At 35.9% G+C, this 19,666-nt stretch overlaps 1 protein-coding gene across 5 annotated transcripts in view; it reads left to right on the top strand.

Moving 5' to 3' along the window:
• DACH1 (dachshund family transcription factor 1) overlaps positions 1–19,666 on the top strand; it is a 482,576-nt gene that overhangs the window by 441,478 nt on the left and 21,432 nt on the right. For 4 of the 5 annotated variants that reach the window (XM_082247025.1, XM_082247026.1, XM_082247027.1 and 1 more), the window contains 4 exons: positions 3,255–3,406; positions 12,519–12,666; positions 13,596–13,739; positions 16,782–16,850. In XM_082247025.1, the coding sequence (XP_082103151.1) occupies positions 3,255–3,406; positions 12,519–12,666; positions 13,596–13,739; positions 16,782–16,850 (513 nt within the window). Of the gene's footprint in view, positions 1–3,254; positions 3,407–12,518; positions 12,667–13,595; positions 13,740–16,781; positions 16,925–19,666 lie in introns of those variants that run through there. The other variant, XM_082247029.1, reaches the window with a different exon arrangement.

Raw genomic sequence — 19,666 nt, forward strand, 5'->3', positions numbered from 1 at the left:
AGTGTGCACTAGAAGCTGCATAAAGTTTGATAGAGTCTGCCTTATTTCCTGGCTGGAGGACTATCAGTATCATCTAGCACTTTCCTCCCCAGCCTTACTGTCCCTAACCTACTTCTTTTATTCATTGTTTCACCTTTCAAGCACAGAGGCGCAGCATCACATATGGACATTACCTAGAGTGGTCTGTATGCAAATGTAACCTGCCCAAGGAATTCCCACTCCTCCAAACTGCTATTCACTATAGTATTTTGATATTAATATAACTCCTCCTAAGAGCCTGCCCACTGTTTGCAATAAGGTCTGAGGGCTTTTCAGAAGAGTCCTGAGGTAGGGTGCTGTGATGGTTTCAGGAGGATATGTACAGTACCCTGATAGCCTTCCTAGCAGCTATGAACTCCCTGCATTGCATAAAAAGCACAGAGGCCTAATGATGACATCACTTGGTCTACATGAGGATGTAATGAAAACAGGAAAGTTTATTTAAAAATATAATTAGCATGTTTATGAAGGGGGAAATAAAGAACTAGGAAAGGCAAAATATAAGCATAGCAAATCCTATTTGTTATGAAAGAAGTAATATGTAGATTAAAATTGCTAAAGTCTTGCTAAAATACTACCTTCTTGGCTGTACATTACTTTTTTGAGTCAGAGTCCTAAAGCAGTGATAAAGTAAGTGAAGTCAGAACCTGTGATTCTTCAGAACTTGTGATATTTTAGATTAGTGATTTAGCACTGGGGGGTCAACATAACAGTCAAGCAGTTAGCATTTTGAAAAGAATATCAACAATGGCAGCCTCCATGCTTCCCTCATGACATGAGGGTTCCTTTAATCAGTAAGAACATGAAACAATCAGTATCCTCTCTTCCCTCCATACTCTGACAATTCTATAGTCAGAGCATAGAGAATAAATGCACCTATATAGAGGTAGTCAAGTGCATTCCTTCATGAACAAAACTTGTTTTATTCAGCTGGACTGAATACATTGAGTACATTGAGTTAGTGCATATGCAGTAGTCATTATTATAGTTAGAATTAATACTTTGCAAGGCTATTGACAGAGGTGTGTGGAAGAAGTGGTGGAAGTACCAGTTGTTTTGAGATTCTTAATTTAATTATTTGCAATTTTCATAGAAGGACATGGGTAAAGTCAAAGTGTGTGTAGTCATAAAACATCTGCATATTGTAAAATACAGGTCAACATACAGCCTATCATGTGGTCTAGCAGAGAAACAGAAAAACTTTAAGAGTTAATATATAGCATGTGCTAGGGGAACAAATCCAAAAGTAGCAAAGCTTATTTGACTTATCATGAATATTTTTGACATTCTAGTCCTTCATTTTGTAACAGAGAACCAAAATGATGGTAAACTCTGCCAACCAAATAGCCAAAAAACAGACAAACCCAGAAGGAAGTCAATGAAGAGAAAGGGGATATAGGATGGGGTGGGAATAGGGCTAAGTAGGAAAAAAAGAGAGCTGGAAGGAAGAAGAAAGAAGAGATAGTGTCTATGTTGACATGCCAGTTGGGTCAGAAAGAAAGGAAAGGAATCTTCCAAGTAGCTTCTCTGTTTAAGAATAGACTCGTATTCTGAAGAAAAAGTATATTGCTAGTATTTAAGGGAGACTGTGAGGTCTTTCATGTGTCTGTTATATTTTATTTTAGCTAACCACAAAACAAGAAAAGGGGGGCAGGGGGTCCTGCGAGTCCTGGCTACTTCCCTATATTTCTTATATAACATGCAGCATACAGCATGCAGTAGTGCTGTTATAATAGTTTATGTAAAAACTACTTCTACTTTTTGGGGATCTGACACAAATGCATCCAAACCTCTTTTTCACCTTTAGTAATGATCTAATAACCACAGCTGTGTGACTTCTAATCTACATTCTATAACTTTAGATCACTTCCCTGGGTTGGGGTTCCACCTAGGGAAGCAATTCATATAAACAGGGGTTGCAGTGGCAGCATCTATACATTTTTTTTGTTTTGTTTTTATGTAACCTAATATACAGTGGGTTCACTTGTATGTGAAGCTTGAGTACATGTTACCTATCAATGGCATTCATACTAACAATGGTAATTTTGATACTTAAAATGAAACTTTATCCATAACAACGTAATTTAAAAAATGTCCTTTAGCAAGGAACATACATTCCACATTAATAATTATTTAAATTGCTCCTGATTCTACTTGCCAGAGATTTTGCTGAAACCCAGAGCCCCTAAGCAGCAGTAAATCTTTAGGCTGCCAGCAGATCTGCCTCTAGTGGCTCTGATTTTCAGCACAATGCCAACAATTGAGAAAAACTGAGCATGTGCAGAGCAGGGTGAGACAGCGTATTACTGGATTTTACACAGTAGAGGCACTTATTTTTAATGTTTTACATAGCTACACCTGCAAAAGGGGCCAGTTTGAAGTGATCTAGCATGACCTAATTTTCTGACTAAAGTTTCAGTGTAATTTTATAGCTTTTAGCTGTAATTTATATTTATATACATAGATTAATATACTTGTTGCTCACATTGGATCGAAGCCTCTTTTGGTATAACATATATACTGTATAGTGAACTGTATATAAATGCCCATAATAGTTCATCTCAATCTGGCCTTTTTTCTTACAGCTAATCCAAAAGTTATTTTATAGTTGTTTCATTTGTTGCTATAGACAACCAGTTTGCCTTTTCTTTGGTGTTCATAGAAAAGATCAACAATTCGTGGACTGAAACATTTATATATAACTAACTATAACCACACCCACTTCATGTTAAAATACATCATAATTCACAACAATCTACAAACATAATATATTGCATAAATTGATTTACATTTTATATATCACCATTGGACAGCTACATTTTTTTTTGGCTAAACATCATCCTCTATTTGTCAAGCTAGGCACAGTACAACACAGACTAAAATGAGATAATTGGGAGGTAGTCATAAAGTCAGTTTGAATATATTATCACAAGTATATGTGAGATAATATTTGTTTTAGAAAGATTCTCTTGCATTGTAAACTCAGTCTCATTAGAGACCACATTTAAAAGGCTTATAAAGTTACTCATTAATGTTATCTTGTTGTATCTCCACAGCTTTTTCATTAAAGAAAATTCAGCAGAAAGCATTTTCTCTTGATAGCAAGAACCAATTTGCAATAAATGTTCTGGAAACCACTAGGGAAACCATTACTGAGGTCTAATAAAAACAGACAAGCGTAACTTGTTCTATATTTTTGTTTCAATCACATACAGATGAGACCCCGCTCTCCACACCAACTGCAAGAGACAGCTTTGACAAACTCTCTCTGTCTGGGCATGGGCAACCTCTACCTCCTGGTTTTCCTTCACCTTTTCTCTTTCCTGATGGGTTGTCTTCTATAGAGACACTTCTGACTAATATTCAGGTAGGCCAACAATAATATGGTTTACAGTGATGAAACATTAAAAATACATAATATTGCCGGTATAAACAATAATGCTGAATTATAATCAGGAAATAATACCTGTATTGGTATTTATTTAACAATAAAAGCGCATGGGCATTTTTTTGACAGTAAATGTTTTCCTTTTTGGTTTTCAACTACAGTTTGGTACAATTAAATGAAGAATATGAACTGTTGTACAGCTTATATGTCACAGTTTATAGTTTTTTTTTTTTTTTTCAAATCGAGAAACAAAAAATTTAGATCTGCTGGTAATTTACTGAATTCCCCATATGAATCAAATTGTGCCATTGAAAAAAACCCTATGCAATTTTTTGTAATATGGGTTTTTATTTAGAAAAAACATAATGATGTCAGCAAAATATGTTTAACATATTGATTGTGGCAGGTACATTGTAAGGCATCATGGCTTCCCCCACATGGAGAACTACCAGCTTGGGTTTAACAGTGAGGCCAGCAATGACAGTGATGAATAAAAGCTTTTTGACATATTGAAAAAAAGAGTACAGGAAATTGTAGTTCACCTTTGGTGGCTATATACTCCTAAATTCCTAAATAAAATAAAAAAATGAATGGGATGCAAGTAACCTGTAAACTCAGGAACAAAACTGTTCTTTGATAGTGCTATCTATTAAAATATACATCGATAGATGCTGTCCATACTACTGTATTTGACATGCAGGTGATGCCCAAAAACTTGAATTTCACAATTAAAAGGCATCTCCCTGCATATCATGGAGCAGTATGCCCAGTAAACTTATAAAGTTAATGAAAGGTCAAATATGGTGTAGATATTTTGTAAATGAAAAATGTTATGTGTAATGCAAGCCTTTGTAAATCCTCACTCTAGTTTAAATCTTGAACTATGTGAATGGATTTGCCTATCGAACAATATTTTGATACCAGTAATGTGATAATGTAAATGTTTTTTTTTTTCATATAAAGCTGTACCATTGTACCCTTTCAGATGTAAAAACTGCTATGCAGAATCAAACCATAGATAATGTTTAAGTGTCAGAAAGGTCTAGTGGTATTTGATCATTCTGGGAAAAGTAGCTTGCATCTGTTAACCCAATATTTCATATTCCCTATATGTCCCTATATGACTGCTGTACCATGTACTTGTATGAGAAAGTATCCTGTTCTCTTTATATTGCTTCCTTTGTGTAAAATCCCTGGTGCTCCTGCCAGTCCCTTTGTTTTCCTATTAAAAAATGACCACACTAAGCAGGAGAACAAGCCATGGTCAGTTCTCTAGCTATGCTGCTCTCCTACAATGATCAGACATGTCCTGACATGCCCCTCATGAACAAGCTTTCAATGGGAAGCTCAGTGTACTGCTGTTTCTCCTCCCCCCAGCTCATATGCAGCTGAGAACAGAGGTTATGTGATCACTTATAAAAAAGGGAAAAAAGGTATTTATAATGTTTTTTTTTATATCTATACAAAAATAGTTTGCCTTTCATTTCTATTTTAAACTAAATGGGTTGTTTTACATGGTGATCGTTCACAATCACTTTAAAGTTGGGTTTATATATCAAATGCAGGATTTGCATGCATATTCCAACCCTATCCTAATGATTTGTGGTTCTGCCTTATTTCCCAAAAAGGAATACAAATACCAAACCTCCCCAGACCTCAATCCAGCTAGTCAGCACAAAATACCAATTTTGACACTGTTTCAATACTAATAATTATTAAGAACAAAGTAAAGCATACTAATAGATATTCTAACAGCATGTTTTAGTTCCTGAAATATAAAAAAATATATATTTTCTGCACCTTCATCTAATGTGCCAGAAAATAAGCACATCAGCACAAAGATATATTTTGTTCATTATACATTTATTACATGCTATTCATTTATGTAGTTTATTCAGCTTCTAATAATACAACCAATCAACACATTAAGTGGTGCCAGCATTGGCATCTTGCTAAATAATCTCTAGACATTGCGTAGAGAGTACATCTTTCAAAGGCAAGTCAACAAGATCAATCAGAGCAGAAAATTAGAATTTAGTATCTCGGAATTAAAATAAAGCTAAACTAAATTTTTAATTGGGGTGATCTAAAGGGGCACTTGATGTAATGATCTCTTTCATTTGTTGCTAATTGTTTGTTGCTGATGAAGTACAGTAAAACAAAGAGCATTGATGAATAATGCAAGTAGAAGGTAAAGATTTGCAGTCCTATTGTAACATAAAGGACGATATCTGAATTTAGTTGTATTTGTTTTGCTTTATTTTATTGTAGGTTATCACTCTATATTCACATTTCCATTGTATATTATTAAAGAGATATTACAACAGAAACAGAAATACTAAAATATTGCAGCTTACCAATTAGTTGTGATGGCTGCAAAAGTTCTCTTTTTTTTTTCCTTTTTTTCCTTTTATTTTACCTATTGATCCTGCCAGTAGGTTTTTTTCTTTTTCAACTTCATTTAATTGACCAAGCTGTCTAGCAAAAGTGGCAGTTTTACAGTTGAGACAAACCATTTAATACTGATAAACGTGCTTACAATGGTGAGTTTTTATTCATTGATGTAAAACCATTATCCCGGAAAAAAAAACTGTTGCTGTAACTGATCAACAGGTGTTAGCTGGAGTTAGACTTGATTTTGTTAGTCAAGTCCATCCTAATCTGCTAGTTTTAGATTTCATCTAAAACTACCCTCTCTTCAGAATTACATTGATGATGTCCAAGGGTTACTCTGCTGCAAGTCATAACTATTAGTAGTTATCCTTAAAGTGTATATCAAGGGAAAATATATGCATGTTTCCCATGTTTTATCCTTTTTAAAAACACACAGAACAAAATAATACCTGTTAATTTGCTAAAAATTCAGTGAGCTCCAAATTTCCTGTTTGAGTTTACAACAAAGTGCCTTTGTGGCAAAGGCAATAGAGTTTACAATCAGTTTTCTGGACTACGGAACTTAGCCTACCCCCCACCCTACTATGTTGTACTCCACATGGCTGCCCACACAGTAAAAGGCCTCTTTGTAGACTTAGTTCTTGGGAGGGTGTCCTACATCAATAGTAATTTAGCTGCCCTACAAGAATTCCCCATTGAAATATTTACCCTCACCTCTAGTTTCTGTGACAACTGTAAAATTTCTTTCTCACCAGATGAATTAGAGAAGGGGAAATTATCTAGCAAGGAGACAGACAGCAACACAAAATTGACAGAGGTTCCCTACTCTACCTACAGCTAAAAAAATAGGTTGGTCATGCATACACTTTAAAGTGATCGCAAACATTTGATTATTTTTTTAAATAACAAACATGTTTTACGTATCTGCTCCGTGCAATGGTTTTGTACAGAGCAGCCCTGATCCTCCTCTTCTCTGGGCCCCTACCGGAGCTCCTGCTACTGTGTCTGAATCTATGAGGAGGGAGTTAGCTGAGTCGAGATCAGACTCAGGTAAGTATAAAGGAGGGCTAAAGGTTTTTACCCTAATGCAGAGAATGCGTTAAGGTAAAACACCTTCAGTCTTCTGAAGCACTTTAATCACGTCTGAACCGGAAGATTTTCCCCCTTAATGACCAGGCCATTTTTTGCGATTTGGCACTGCGTTACTTTAACAGACAATTGCGTGGTCATGTTAAGCTGTACCCAAATAAAATTGATGTCCTTTTTTCCCACAAATAGGACTTTCTTTTGGTGGTATTTGGTCACCTGTGCAATTTTTATTTTTTGCGCTATAAACAAAAAAAGAATGACAATTCTGAAAAAAAAAACAATATTTTTCACTTTCTGCTACAAAACATCCCCCCCAAAAAATATATATATAAAATGAAATGTTTTCATCATTGTAGGCCAATTTGTATTCTGCTACATATTTTTGGTAAAGAAAATCCCAATAAGCATATTTTGATTGGTTTGCGCAAAAGTTATCGCGTCTACAAACTAGGGGAAAAATTTATGTCATTTTTTTACTAGTAATGGCGGCGATCAGCAATTTTTAGCAGGACTGCGACAATGTGGCAGACAGATCGGACCCCTAACTAACATTTTTTATACTTTTGGGGGGACCAATGACATTACTACAGTAATTAGTGCTAAAAATATGCACTGTTACTATAATAATGACACTGGCAGGGAAGGGGTTAACCCAGGGGCGGTCAAAGGGTTAAATGTAAGCCTAGGGGGTGTTTTCTAACTGTGCGGGCATGGGCTTGTGAAATCAATACAGCAACCTGTGTTCCTAAATAGGAGGAAGACAGGAGCACTGCATTGATTCCTGAGAGAACAATAGTCTGCTGTGTTTACAACAGCAGACCGCTGTTCTCTCTTCACAGGGAGCGATCGCGGATGCCTCAGCTTCCCCGCTAGTGAGTAGGCGCGTGCCCCCAGGATCGCTCCCATGAATCGCCATACAGGTACAATTAATCACGGGAACCTGTCGACCTGCCGCCGTATATATGGGCGGCTGGACGGCAAGTGGTTAGTGCTGCTAATGATTTGTCACATAAGGCATTCAAATGTGTTGGTTCTAGTACTGTAGGTAATAATAACACGTAGGGGTTGATTTACTAAAACTGGGGAGCATGTGCATGGTAGCCAATTAGCTTCTAACTTCAGCTTGTTCAATTAAGCTTTGGCAAAAAAGCTGAAAGCTGATTGGTTTCTCTTCAGACCTGCAATAGTCTTTGCACTCTCCAGGTTTAGTAAATCAACCCCATAGTGTGGTAGGGTGTAATAAATCTTACCTCTTGCAGTAGCATTATTTTAGAAGACTAATAGCAGACAACAGGTAAACTGATAATTATGTCCTCTGTTTTAATCCACTGTGTGTGTGATTAAGAAGAATAGGCAGTCGCTTAGATATTCATCTTTGCACCCTTTTTTCACATGATTCTGTGATGTGTAACTTCCCATGGTGATTCACAGTGGAGAAATTTAAAAATATGCTGCTTGCCGATTAATAGGCTCAGATAGCTGAGTTCTCAAAAAACTAAATTCCTATACTAAAAAATGTAAATTACTAGCAAGAAGGTACTTTTAAACAATAAGGCAGCCTGATACACAACACCTATGCGAATCGAAAAAAAAAACCCTGGGTAAAGCTGCTTATAGGCAGATTGTTGTAGCTGTCATTGGGTTTTTTGGTCCTAAAGCTAATTATTTGTAGCTCTAAGGTACTATAAAAGTAAGACCTACTTTTTAATAAGGATGAAAGTTCTAATTTTGAATATGCATCATGAACTGGATGCAGCAGGAGCATAACATTTCAGAGGGTTTAATTCTCCTTCATCCAAGCAGTTTGGCAAGCTTAAATTAATGCTGCGTCCTGTATATTCATAAATCTCAGATGCTTTAAATCCCTGAAATATTTTTCTACTGTATATGAATTAAAGCAGTAGTAAACCGCCAACAAAAAAATACAAAATAGGTAATTCCTGCGCATGCATGCGGGAGCCCCGGCCATGGCATTGTGCTATGCATTCAACGGCATACTGTGTGCCCTGAATGCAGAATGTTACTGTCCATGTGGGGTGACATCATCAGCTATTGCTGATGTGAATATCTCCCAAACAAGGCAAGTTTAGGAGATATTCTTTGTATTTACAGGTCAGCCTGATTGTAAGCTTACCTGTAGGCACAAATGAAATTAGGGATTTTACTACCACTTTAATGCAATACATACAGTATCATATTCATGTTCATAGCATACCTTGTAAAGACAGACAGCCCAAAATGTCTTTCTTTTCTCCACAACAAACACGTATGTGTAGCTAGTATTTAAATGCAATCATTACAGAGAAATCCTTATAAATGTAATTATGCTTTTGAAAGTTGCACTTACTCAAATAAACTGACTTTGATTATATAATGTGTATTCTGAAAGAAAATTACGCATCTGCATTGTTAAGCAGGTCTGTACTGGCAATTTGTCATCTTAGGCAATGCCAAAAGGCTGTGTGATAAAAGAAATTCGAGGACCCGTTTGAGTGTCTGTGCATGCTTAGCCCCAATAAATGATGTCCTTATTAATGAAGGATATTTACTGTAATCCAGATATATCTTCTACTTGGTCCTTGATACTTAGGCAGAGGTACTAGGAAGAAGTTTGCCTTGATTTTGTGATACAAATTACATTCTCCCTAAATTATATGACAGCCCAGCAACCTGAAGTTAGTTTTACCATAATCATTTAAAAAATATATACAGTATGTAAATAATAAATTAGCGAGTGATTAAGCAATTAACTAAAATGTGTTCTTCTCAGCATGGAATAATTTTGGAAGTCATCTGCATAATTACTGTACATTGTTGGATGACCAAATAAGAGGTGGTGAAGCTGACCTTGTTAGGTTGACCTACACTGTAATTGATCAAATCATCTCTGAAGATAGTCCATGCTGAGACTAAAACATGTTTCCTTGGCATTTTACCTACACAAAGTTAAATGTGTTTTACATAAGATTTGCATCAACCAAGTTTTCACACAGTTTAAATAATCAAAGTGGTTGTAAGGTCAGAAGGTTTTTTTTATATCTTAATGCATTATATACATTAAGATAAAAAGCCTTCTGTGTGCAGCAGCCCCCCTAACACTTACCTGAGCCTCATCTCTATCACGAGATGTCAACGAGAGCATCGGCCATCCGGGACTCTCCCTCCTGATTGGCTGAGACACAGCATTGGCTTCCATCGCTGTCAATCAAAGTAATTTAGCTAATCAAGAGAGAGAGGGGGTGGGGCCGAACCACAGCTCCGTGTCTGAATGGACACACAGAGCTGCGGCTCGGGTGCCCCAATAGCAAGCTGCTTGCTGTGGGGGCACTCGACAGGAGGGAGAGGCCAGGAGCTCAGGCCAGGGACCTGAGAAGAGGAGTATCCGGGCTGCTCTGTGCAAAACCACTTCCCAGAGGAGGTAAGTATTACATGTTTATTATTTTTATAGGAAAAAAAATAGGCTTTAGCATCAATTTAAGGGGCAGTATAAATTCATTACATGTAAAATTTTGCATAGATTTCACAGATTTTAAAACAGTAGATTTCAAAGAAAATAATCTCCTAAAAAGAATAGCACAACCTGTCAGCGTAAATTACTGGTAGCATAGAACATTGTTAAAAAAAAGTTGAAAATATACATTTTTCTCTTTATTACAGTAGTTTTTAATGCCTTCAGTAATTTGACTACACAGAGTAGCTGTATTTTATATTTACTAGGCCTTCATTTGCAATAATAACAGAACTGGTAATAAACTTGATCTACACCTAAAATCTATAATTTTCTAGTTACCATGTAACCATGAGATTTTTTTAAATAGAAGAAAGTATTTTCAAAGCCTAACTCCAAGTTTACTTTTACTTTAGTAAACAAAGGGTAATTTTTCTGCGCTAAATAAATAGTGAGATAATTGAGTACGTGAAAACTAGAAAGCTGCTGACACAGATCTATAGACACGATCCAGTATACAGTAGGGATAATGTGCAGCGCTAACCAAAAGTGATATATATCAATACCATAACAAAGATAAACAAGTGCAAAACAATCTTTAACCATGTAGTTGGGACAATGTCCTCAATGTATAAATTGAAGTCCATGGAAAAGTGAGTGAAAAGGGTGAACCAAGTAGTGAACACAAAAAAAAATTCCAATAATAAGTGCAACACCCAGAGTGCACCACAGGTCCCAGCAGGTATAAGATGTTCCAGATAGCTCTTCCAAACGTGAAGTGCGGGAAGTAAGACCCGTGAGACAAGGATTAAATGGGCTGTTTACCAAAGATCCATGGCCATTCAACTCAATGAATTGGCTCCAAAACACAGTTCAACTTAGCACATATGCAGGGTCCCAAGTAAGCACTCCTCACATCCGATGGGCGCCATGAGAGGTCAATAATAAGTGTCCTCAGTGGTGGTAGGAGAGCCGCGGCATCCCGCGTCCTCGTAGACACAATAGAAGCCGGCGCGGATGGGGGCGCGTTGACGTCACGTTACTTTTACTTTAAATGGTTGTTTTCAGCCAAGCTGTCTCAAAATATTTATTTTACTAATTGATACAGATGCTGAGAGCACTGTATGAACTGTATGTAGCATCAGCTACATACAGTATACAGTGCTGCATATCCACAGTGGGATGGGGACTTGGCTGAGGTCTGGAAATTCACCTCTTCCCCTCAGACATTCACATTCTTGTAATTTTATCAATGAATACAAGGCTTCCTCTGATTGGCTGAGGTGAAGAGGCAGGCAAATGATTTCTGATCTCTACCACTGCCAATCAGAAGAAACCTTCTTGATTTACATGCCTCCTACTTCCCATACCAAAACCAGAGCTTCTATATCAAGTAAAAACGGACAAAGCTCTGCATTTGTAGCTTCTGGCTGTAGCCATTCTAAGGCTAAAAAAACACATATTTTTATAAACACTAAGGCTCGGTTCACATTGGTGCGATGTGGGAACCCTGCGAATCCACTGCCGGGTCCCGCATCGCACCCGACTCCCAGACAGCTCACACTGCCATATGCGAACTGCTGGGAGTGTCAATACAAAGTTGATGACACCCCCAGATCAGTTTCCATATCGCAGTGTGAACTGTCAATTCGGACAGGAATCAGATTGCATGGGAGTGAACACCCATGCGATCCAGTGCAGACCAAAAAAGGGCCCTACATGGCTTTGGTCAGAATGCGATGCAAATTCAGCCATACAATCTGTATGGCTGAATTCACATTGCAAAGACATTGCATGTGATTAGCATAGCAGTGCGGGGTGAATCACATGCAATGTCTTCCATCGCACCAGTGTGAACTGGCCCTAAAGAAGATAGAAAATCATGTACAAAGTAAAAGCAAAGTGTTTATTGTCAATAAAAGAATATCAACTCAAGTAGCCTTTGGCACAGGTTTGGAAAAGGTTTTGCCAATAGTCCTGCTGCAGGACACACTAATCATTGCAGGAATATGTAGGTACTGAATTGCAGTAGGTAAAATATATCACTGGATAGTTTAAGAGATATGTTGATATGATATTTTAAATTGTAGTTTGTTATTATATTAATTGATAGTTGTCCTTTGTTTTCATGTTTAATTATATTTGTTCTTTGTCTTTCAGGGCTTGTTAAAGGTTGCCATTGATAATGCCCGAGCTCAAGAAAAACAGGTACAAATGGAAAAGACTGAACTAAAGATGGAACTTTTCAGGGAACGAGAACTGAGGGAAACCCTAGAAAAACAACTAGCAGTTGAACAAAAGAACAGAGGTATTTCATCACGATCCAGTATGGACATAAAAAATATAATCATGTATGTATGTCTGTCTTTCTTCAGTATCTCTGCCTATTTGGACTTGGGTTTTATGATGCTCCAATATTTTCTAATAGTCATTTAAAAAAAAAAACCTGATCACTTTCCATGACCAATGCCACAAAATTTTGCCTCTCTTAATTGGTCAAAATGTTCTCTCCTCCTGAAAGATAAAGCAGCACTTGTAAAACGTGCAAGCAAGCTTCTGTTGGTGTTGTCATTTGTGAGTCAGGAACTGTCAATGTGCACTGGTGACCACTGCTACAACCTTCCAGAAGATGAGAAAAGTTTGACAGAGACTGCTGTTTAGTTGCCCAAACCTTACATACGTTTTCAAAATGGAAAGATTGCTTTTGCAATGTAAATTATGAACTCTATCTATCTATCTATCTATCTATCTATCTATCTATCTATCTATCTATCTATCTATCTATCTATCTATCGATCTATCGATCGATCGATCTATCTATCTTTCCATCCGTCCGTCTCCGTCTATCTATCTATCTATCTATCTATCTATCTATCTATCTATCTATCTATCTATCTATCTATCTATCTATCTATCTATCTATCTATCTATCTATCTATCTATCTATCTATCTATCTATCTATCTATCTATCTATCTATCTATCTATCTATCTATCTATCTATCTATCTATCTATCTATCTATCTATCTACCTAGCTATCTATCAATATTATTAAAATAACATTGTTTTTTTTAATGAAGAACATATTCATATGTGCACTTTTATGCAACACAGTAAAAGTTAAATTTAGTTTTTATCATTTGCCCAGACTAAGGAGACATTTGTTATAGTGTACTGATACATTACATAATTGGCAAAACAATCACAAGATAACTGAACTGATATTTCCCATTTCAGCAATAATTCAAAAGAGACTTAAGAAAGAAAAGAAAGCAAAAAGGAAATTGCAGGAAGCATTAGAATTCGAGACAAAAAGAAGAGAGCAGGCTGAACAGGCACTAAAGCAAGCGGCATCATCAGAAGGGCTCAGGGTCCTTAATGGTAAGTACGTGTTAAGGAAATACATAACTAACTAAAAAAGCAAGATATTTTTCAACAATTATACATTTAAGTAAAACCACCTAGGTTGGGACTCATGGTTGGGACTCATCAAAGGTTAGTATGAGAGTAAAGAGCATAAGTCCCTGCTCTGGCTCAAATGATCAACAAAATTGAAGTATATTGCCTTAACAAATCTATTTTTTATTACGACTTTCTGCAACATTTTTTTTTTGTTGCAATATGCATTTTTGTTTAATCATTGGTTGGGGTACATGTGTATATATTTAACATTTATTTTGTGTTACAAACATGCTTTTAGCACTGCCAACATAGACATGGTGAGCTTTTTTTTTAATTTCACTATGTTATTCTTTGTGTTGGTACATTAATATACTGTTTATATTGGGGTAATGGATGATTTGTTTTGGGGGAAGAAGGGGGGAACATGCTTTTTACATTTTGGTTGGTCCTTTGTCATTTGTCACTGTTACTTTGAAGAAGGGGTCCTCTCATGGCTTTCAGACATTCTGTCTTTATACATAAATAGAAAGAATTCTGCGCTATTACTGATGAAATGAATGAAATAATGAATCAAAAATATGTAAATAGATAAAAAACAAATGGCTCACACAAACCTATATAAAAAGTTCATAAAGATAATATAAAAAACGTGTAGCGCTAAATAGTAATGAGTATCAAAGTAAATTCTTAAATATATGTGCACATAAATCCAGAAACATTTTTGAAAGTGAGAAGTCCATATGAAAAGTCCATGAATATGAGAAAATCCAATGATTAAAAAAAACTGTGCTATATAGAAGAACCACAAGTCCCAGCATGCAGGTGGAGACGGCGCTCCTCTCACGGCAGAGAAAACAAATGGCTTCTATTTTTTTTCTCTGCCGTGAGAGGAGCGCTGTCTCCACCAGCATGCTGGGACTTGTGGTTCTTCTATATAGCACAATGTTTTTTTACCATTGGATTTTCTCATATTCATGGACTTTTCGTATGGACTTCTCACTTTTAAAAATGTTTCTGGATTTATGTGCACATATATTTAAGAATTTTCTTTGATACTCATTACTATTTAGCGCTACACCTTTTTTAATAATATATTCTTTCTTTATACATACTCTTAAAGGGATGCACGTGGATAGGTCTTGTTGTAGTAGTATCACTTAAAACTGCTTATGTCTATATACATGAGGGAAAAGGAAGCTGTTAGTAAAAATGAATTGGAAATACTATACAAAAACATTCAACAGAAAAGGGCAGTATTGATTATTACTGAGGAATAAAAACTCCTTTTTTAAATACAGAAAAATGATTATCACTGCTTAAGAAATCCTGTTGAAACAAAATATTGTTAAAAATACCTTTTCATTTTCATTTGCAGCCAGCCATATTGTTCTAAAGCTACTAGTGTTTTATTTCAGGTTTAAGATTCACAGTCCCAGAGAATTTATGTCCAGATTTTCCTTTGAAATTGTTTTAAAACCACAAGACCACTGCATGGCATTGGAACTATGGGCAATAGGCCTAGAACACTTAATAAGCAGGCCAATATAAAAAGGGGGAAAAGAGCAGCTAAAGTGTCAGTGAACGGTAAATGTAGGGAGAGCTAAAAAAAACTGCTTAAGGAGAGCTTAGGGTTAGTTAGTAAATTGTACTTTAACTGCCCCACATACATATACTGTGGCAGGGCGGCCCTTCAGTGTGAAATCACGTACTGTTTGTTCTGGGTCTGGGGCGCGCATGCATGCCACCGTCAACCTACTTCTGCTGTGATTGGACACAGCGGGAACCAATCAGCGGGCCCGGAAACCAGCGATCATTTTTGAGAGAGGCAGAACAGTAATGTGCCTATCTAAGCAAGGCAGGTCACCGTTCTGTTCGAGGGGAAGATGGAGATCCTGTGTTTCTGCTCATCAGAAACATAGATCTCTGTCTTCCCCCAGTCAAAGCACCCCCACACAGTTAGCAAGCACTTCCAGGGAACACATTTTACCCTTTGATCACCCATGATGTTAACCCCTTCCCTGTCAGTGTCATTAGTACAGTGACAGTGCATTTTTTTAGCACTGATCACTGTATTGATGTCACTGGTCCCCCAAAAAGTGTCACTTAATGTCAGATTTGTCCGACGAAATGTCGCAGTCACGCTAAAAATTGCTGATCGCCGCCATTACTAGTAAAAATAAATAAAATTCCATAAACAATCCTGTAGTTTGTAGACCTTTTTACTTTCTTCATGAATTCATCTCCTTACGGCTAATACCTTTTATATCACTTGCACCTTCCCTTTTAGATTTTTGAAACATATGGCCCCCCCATATCCCTCTTGTCTTGAATAGTTTAATATGTGAATTGTCTACCTTTATTTTGCAAAGTGCTATCTAAACTGCTGGCACTATATAAATCTTAAAGAATAATAATAATGCTTAATTTTTTGTTTTTGATTGTGTACCCTGTGTCTGTCCAGTAGGGGCTTAAGGGCAGAGAAAAAACTCTGACAGAGGTTCTAACTCCTTTATTGCATAAAATAAACTTCTTCCAACATGAAATTAAATTATTTGGCTGGAGTTGTGTTTTAGGGAATTATATTTCCAGAGACCCTGGGCATAGCTGCATAAAGCCTGGCTACATTTGATTATAAAAACTTAGTTTAAGATAAACTGAGCAAGTTCTCGAACTTTTGTTCCAATATTATTAAAAGCTCAATAATTGCTTTCACTTGTTGCCCAAAATGTAATTTTGTGTTAGGGTTAGTGTTATTGTTGTTTTATGTTGCTGCTATAGTAATACATTTTTGAGAAGAACTAAAGATATCCTTTATGAGAGAGGGCAAGAGATTTTTAATCTGCTGCTTTACAAGAGAAAAAAGAGATAGTAAATGCTCAGCATGAGATATGTAAAGTATTTAAAGAAAACTTTTTTTTAAGAAAGTAAATAGTACATAACTGTATACATATAAGATCTTTTGTGTAAGCCTTGTTTTATTTCTGCTGGTAATATTTGTTTTTTCCATCTCCATGCTTTTAGAGGCTTTGACCCCAGAGATGGAATCGGACCGCAACGGGGGCAGAACAGATGCTGAAAGGACAATACAAGGTAGGATGTGCAAAGTCCATAAATCTAGATCTTTGCATGTGAGTGTCCTCTTGTTATAGTATGCTATTCAACCATGCAGCTTACCATCTGGCTGAAATGAACACAAGTGCAAACAAGGTCACATTTGCACAGTTGTTTATTACAGTAAATTAACTTTGTTATTTTTAAAATAACAGGTAAGAGGTCAGTTATATCTTACATTGGCAGACATACATTATATGCATACGTCATGGGGTTCTAATAGTTATTATTTTCATTAGAATTGTTTTTTGCTAATCAAACTGCTTTATTTAGGGCACATAAATGTACTACTGTTAACCACAGGGACATAAAGGAATGATTTGCAGTGCTTTGACCATACCCTTGTTTTCTGATTTCACAGTGGACATGACAATACACAAATGATTTCTGTTTTAAAAAGAAAGTGCTGTGCAATACTTTATGTTTTTGTTCCTTTTAGCACTTGCACTGTCTAGCCGTATCCCAAGTATAATAAGTGAACAAAAACATGTTACTTTTAAACTGTTCATTAGGAAAAAAAATGTTCTGTAGCTGGAATCCACTTGGTTATCTTTGGTAGGAATATCTTACAATGAATAAAATCTATACCAGCATCTAGCTACTCTTCTAGTGGTTCCATTAGGGATTCAAGTAGGTTTTATATTGTCATACAAGTCTGTGGGGGTGTAAAACCTACTTAAAAACTAAAATGCATGTCAAATCAGTCAACTGCAGGTCAAAAGCTCCTGTCAGTGACATCTGAATGACTCCAAAAGCATCTCGAACTGACATGAAATTGATGCCATCAACACAAGCCCAAAGTCTGTCAACACATGCTTACTGCATTAAGTCAAATTAATTAATTGACCTTAAACCACAATTTTCAGTAGGTCTAGTATACAGTATATTCCCTGCCAAGGTGCAAAACTAGTAAAGGAATGAGACATGACACATTCCCCAGGAGAACCAGATGAATAGTATCTTGTTTTCCTTTTTCTGTAAGTTTAAAGTAGAGTTCCAGGCTAATACTGTTTCGACTTAAGCCTGCTCCCACCCACATTCTAATGCTGGCCATACTCTATACGAGAAGTGGGCCGAAATACAGTCATTTGGACAGTTCTTTTGTTTTTCGGCCAGTTAATGGGCACGAATCAGTGATCGTTTGTTACGTTTTTGAGCCAAAAAAACGAAGGACAAGTTTGGAAATTTTCTGACGAACGAACGATAAGTTGAAAGGTTAATGTGTTTCTCATCCAAACTGTTTGCACTAGGTATATGTGAAAAAAGAAACAAGAAATTGATTCATTTATGTCCATTGAACGATTTATTTGTCAATACATGATGGCACAACCATCTGCTCTCACAGCCGAGTGTTCGTTTTTCGAAAATTAGTTTGAATGATTTTTCGTATAGTGTATGGTCAGCAAAGGAAGGACCTAACACTTCTTTCCTGTAATAGAAATATGTGTATACTTACCTAACCAAAGGGTACTCCAGTCACGTCATGTGATCAGATCCCAGCGGGGAGGGACAGCTGGCTACAGATGCCCCATAGTATGTCTGTGGGTGATGTCACTGTTCAGCCACTTCAGCTATTGTCACTGTTCTCTCCTCTCCCCTGAAGCTGAATGCTGGGGAGATCACATAACAGCATTAGAGTTCCCTTAGATTAGGTAAGTATACACATCTTTCCTTTAGAGGGTAGTTAGTATTGGGCTTAGAATATGGCTAGGAGCATGTTTAAGCTTAGATAGTATTAGCCTAGACTTCCACTTTAATTACCTTTTTAAAAAATATTAACAATAATATAACAATCCAAACATTTTGTAACAGATGACTAAAAGATCAATAGAAAGTTCCTGCTTGCTTTTAAAATCTGTCTTCTAAAAATATTTTCCTCTTGGAAAATGTAGAAGTTCATGAAATTAATTTTTTGTATGAATTAAAAATATTTTTTTCCCTTTTAACAAGTTTCACAAGATATACAAGTGATATGCAAATTTATACTGTGTGTATTATATATATATATATATATATATATATATATATATGTGTGTGTGTCCGTGTGTATTATGTATCATATAAATTTGTGTGACAATACTTCAAAACCTAAAAAAAATCTTTTTATTATGCTGAATTAATATGTGTAGTCTCAGAAAATTAATTGACTTTTACACAATGTATTGTAAGTTTCACATGATTGATCAAGAGATTTCCCAAGGTGAAAACAGTTTGTAAATGAGTAACTTTGTCCTAACGATATCTTCTGTATTGTGTTAAGGGTATATTGATCAAATTTTCACTGGAAAAGAAATATTTTATCTGTTAACTCCCATGAAAGCAAAGACAAAACAAGAACTTTTTGTATTATTTGAATCAATATATGAGCCAAGAGTAAATTCAAAGGTAGAAATTCTTTCCCCTCACCTTGTAATGTTATAGCCACCTGATCTTTACCCATACATTTTAATATAGAAAGGCAGGCATGTACAGTATATATATATATATATATATATATATATATATATATATATATATATATATATATATATATATATATATATATATATATATATACTGTATATATATATATATATATATATATATATATATATATATATATATATATATATATATATATTATAATATATATATTTATTTATTTATTTATTTATTTTTGCTCCAGATACAACAAGACACATACCATGAGTTCAAAGTGAACCATATTTGTAATACTCAAACTCTTTTAAAATTACTTCTTCTACTACTTTCTTTTGAAAGGACCTTTCACATGTGCTCCTTTATTTTCCTAAGAG

Source organism: Pelophylax lessonae, assembly GCF_965119305.1.
Source record: "Pelophylax lessonae genome assembly, chromosome: 2".
In the NCBI taxonomy this organism is placed as follows: Eukaryota; Metazoa; Chordata; class Amphibia; order Anura; family Ranidae; genus Pelophylax; species Pelophylax lessonae.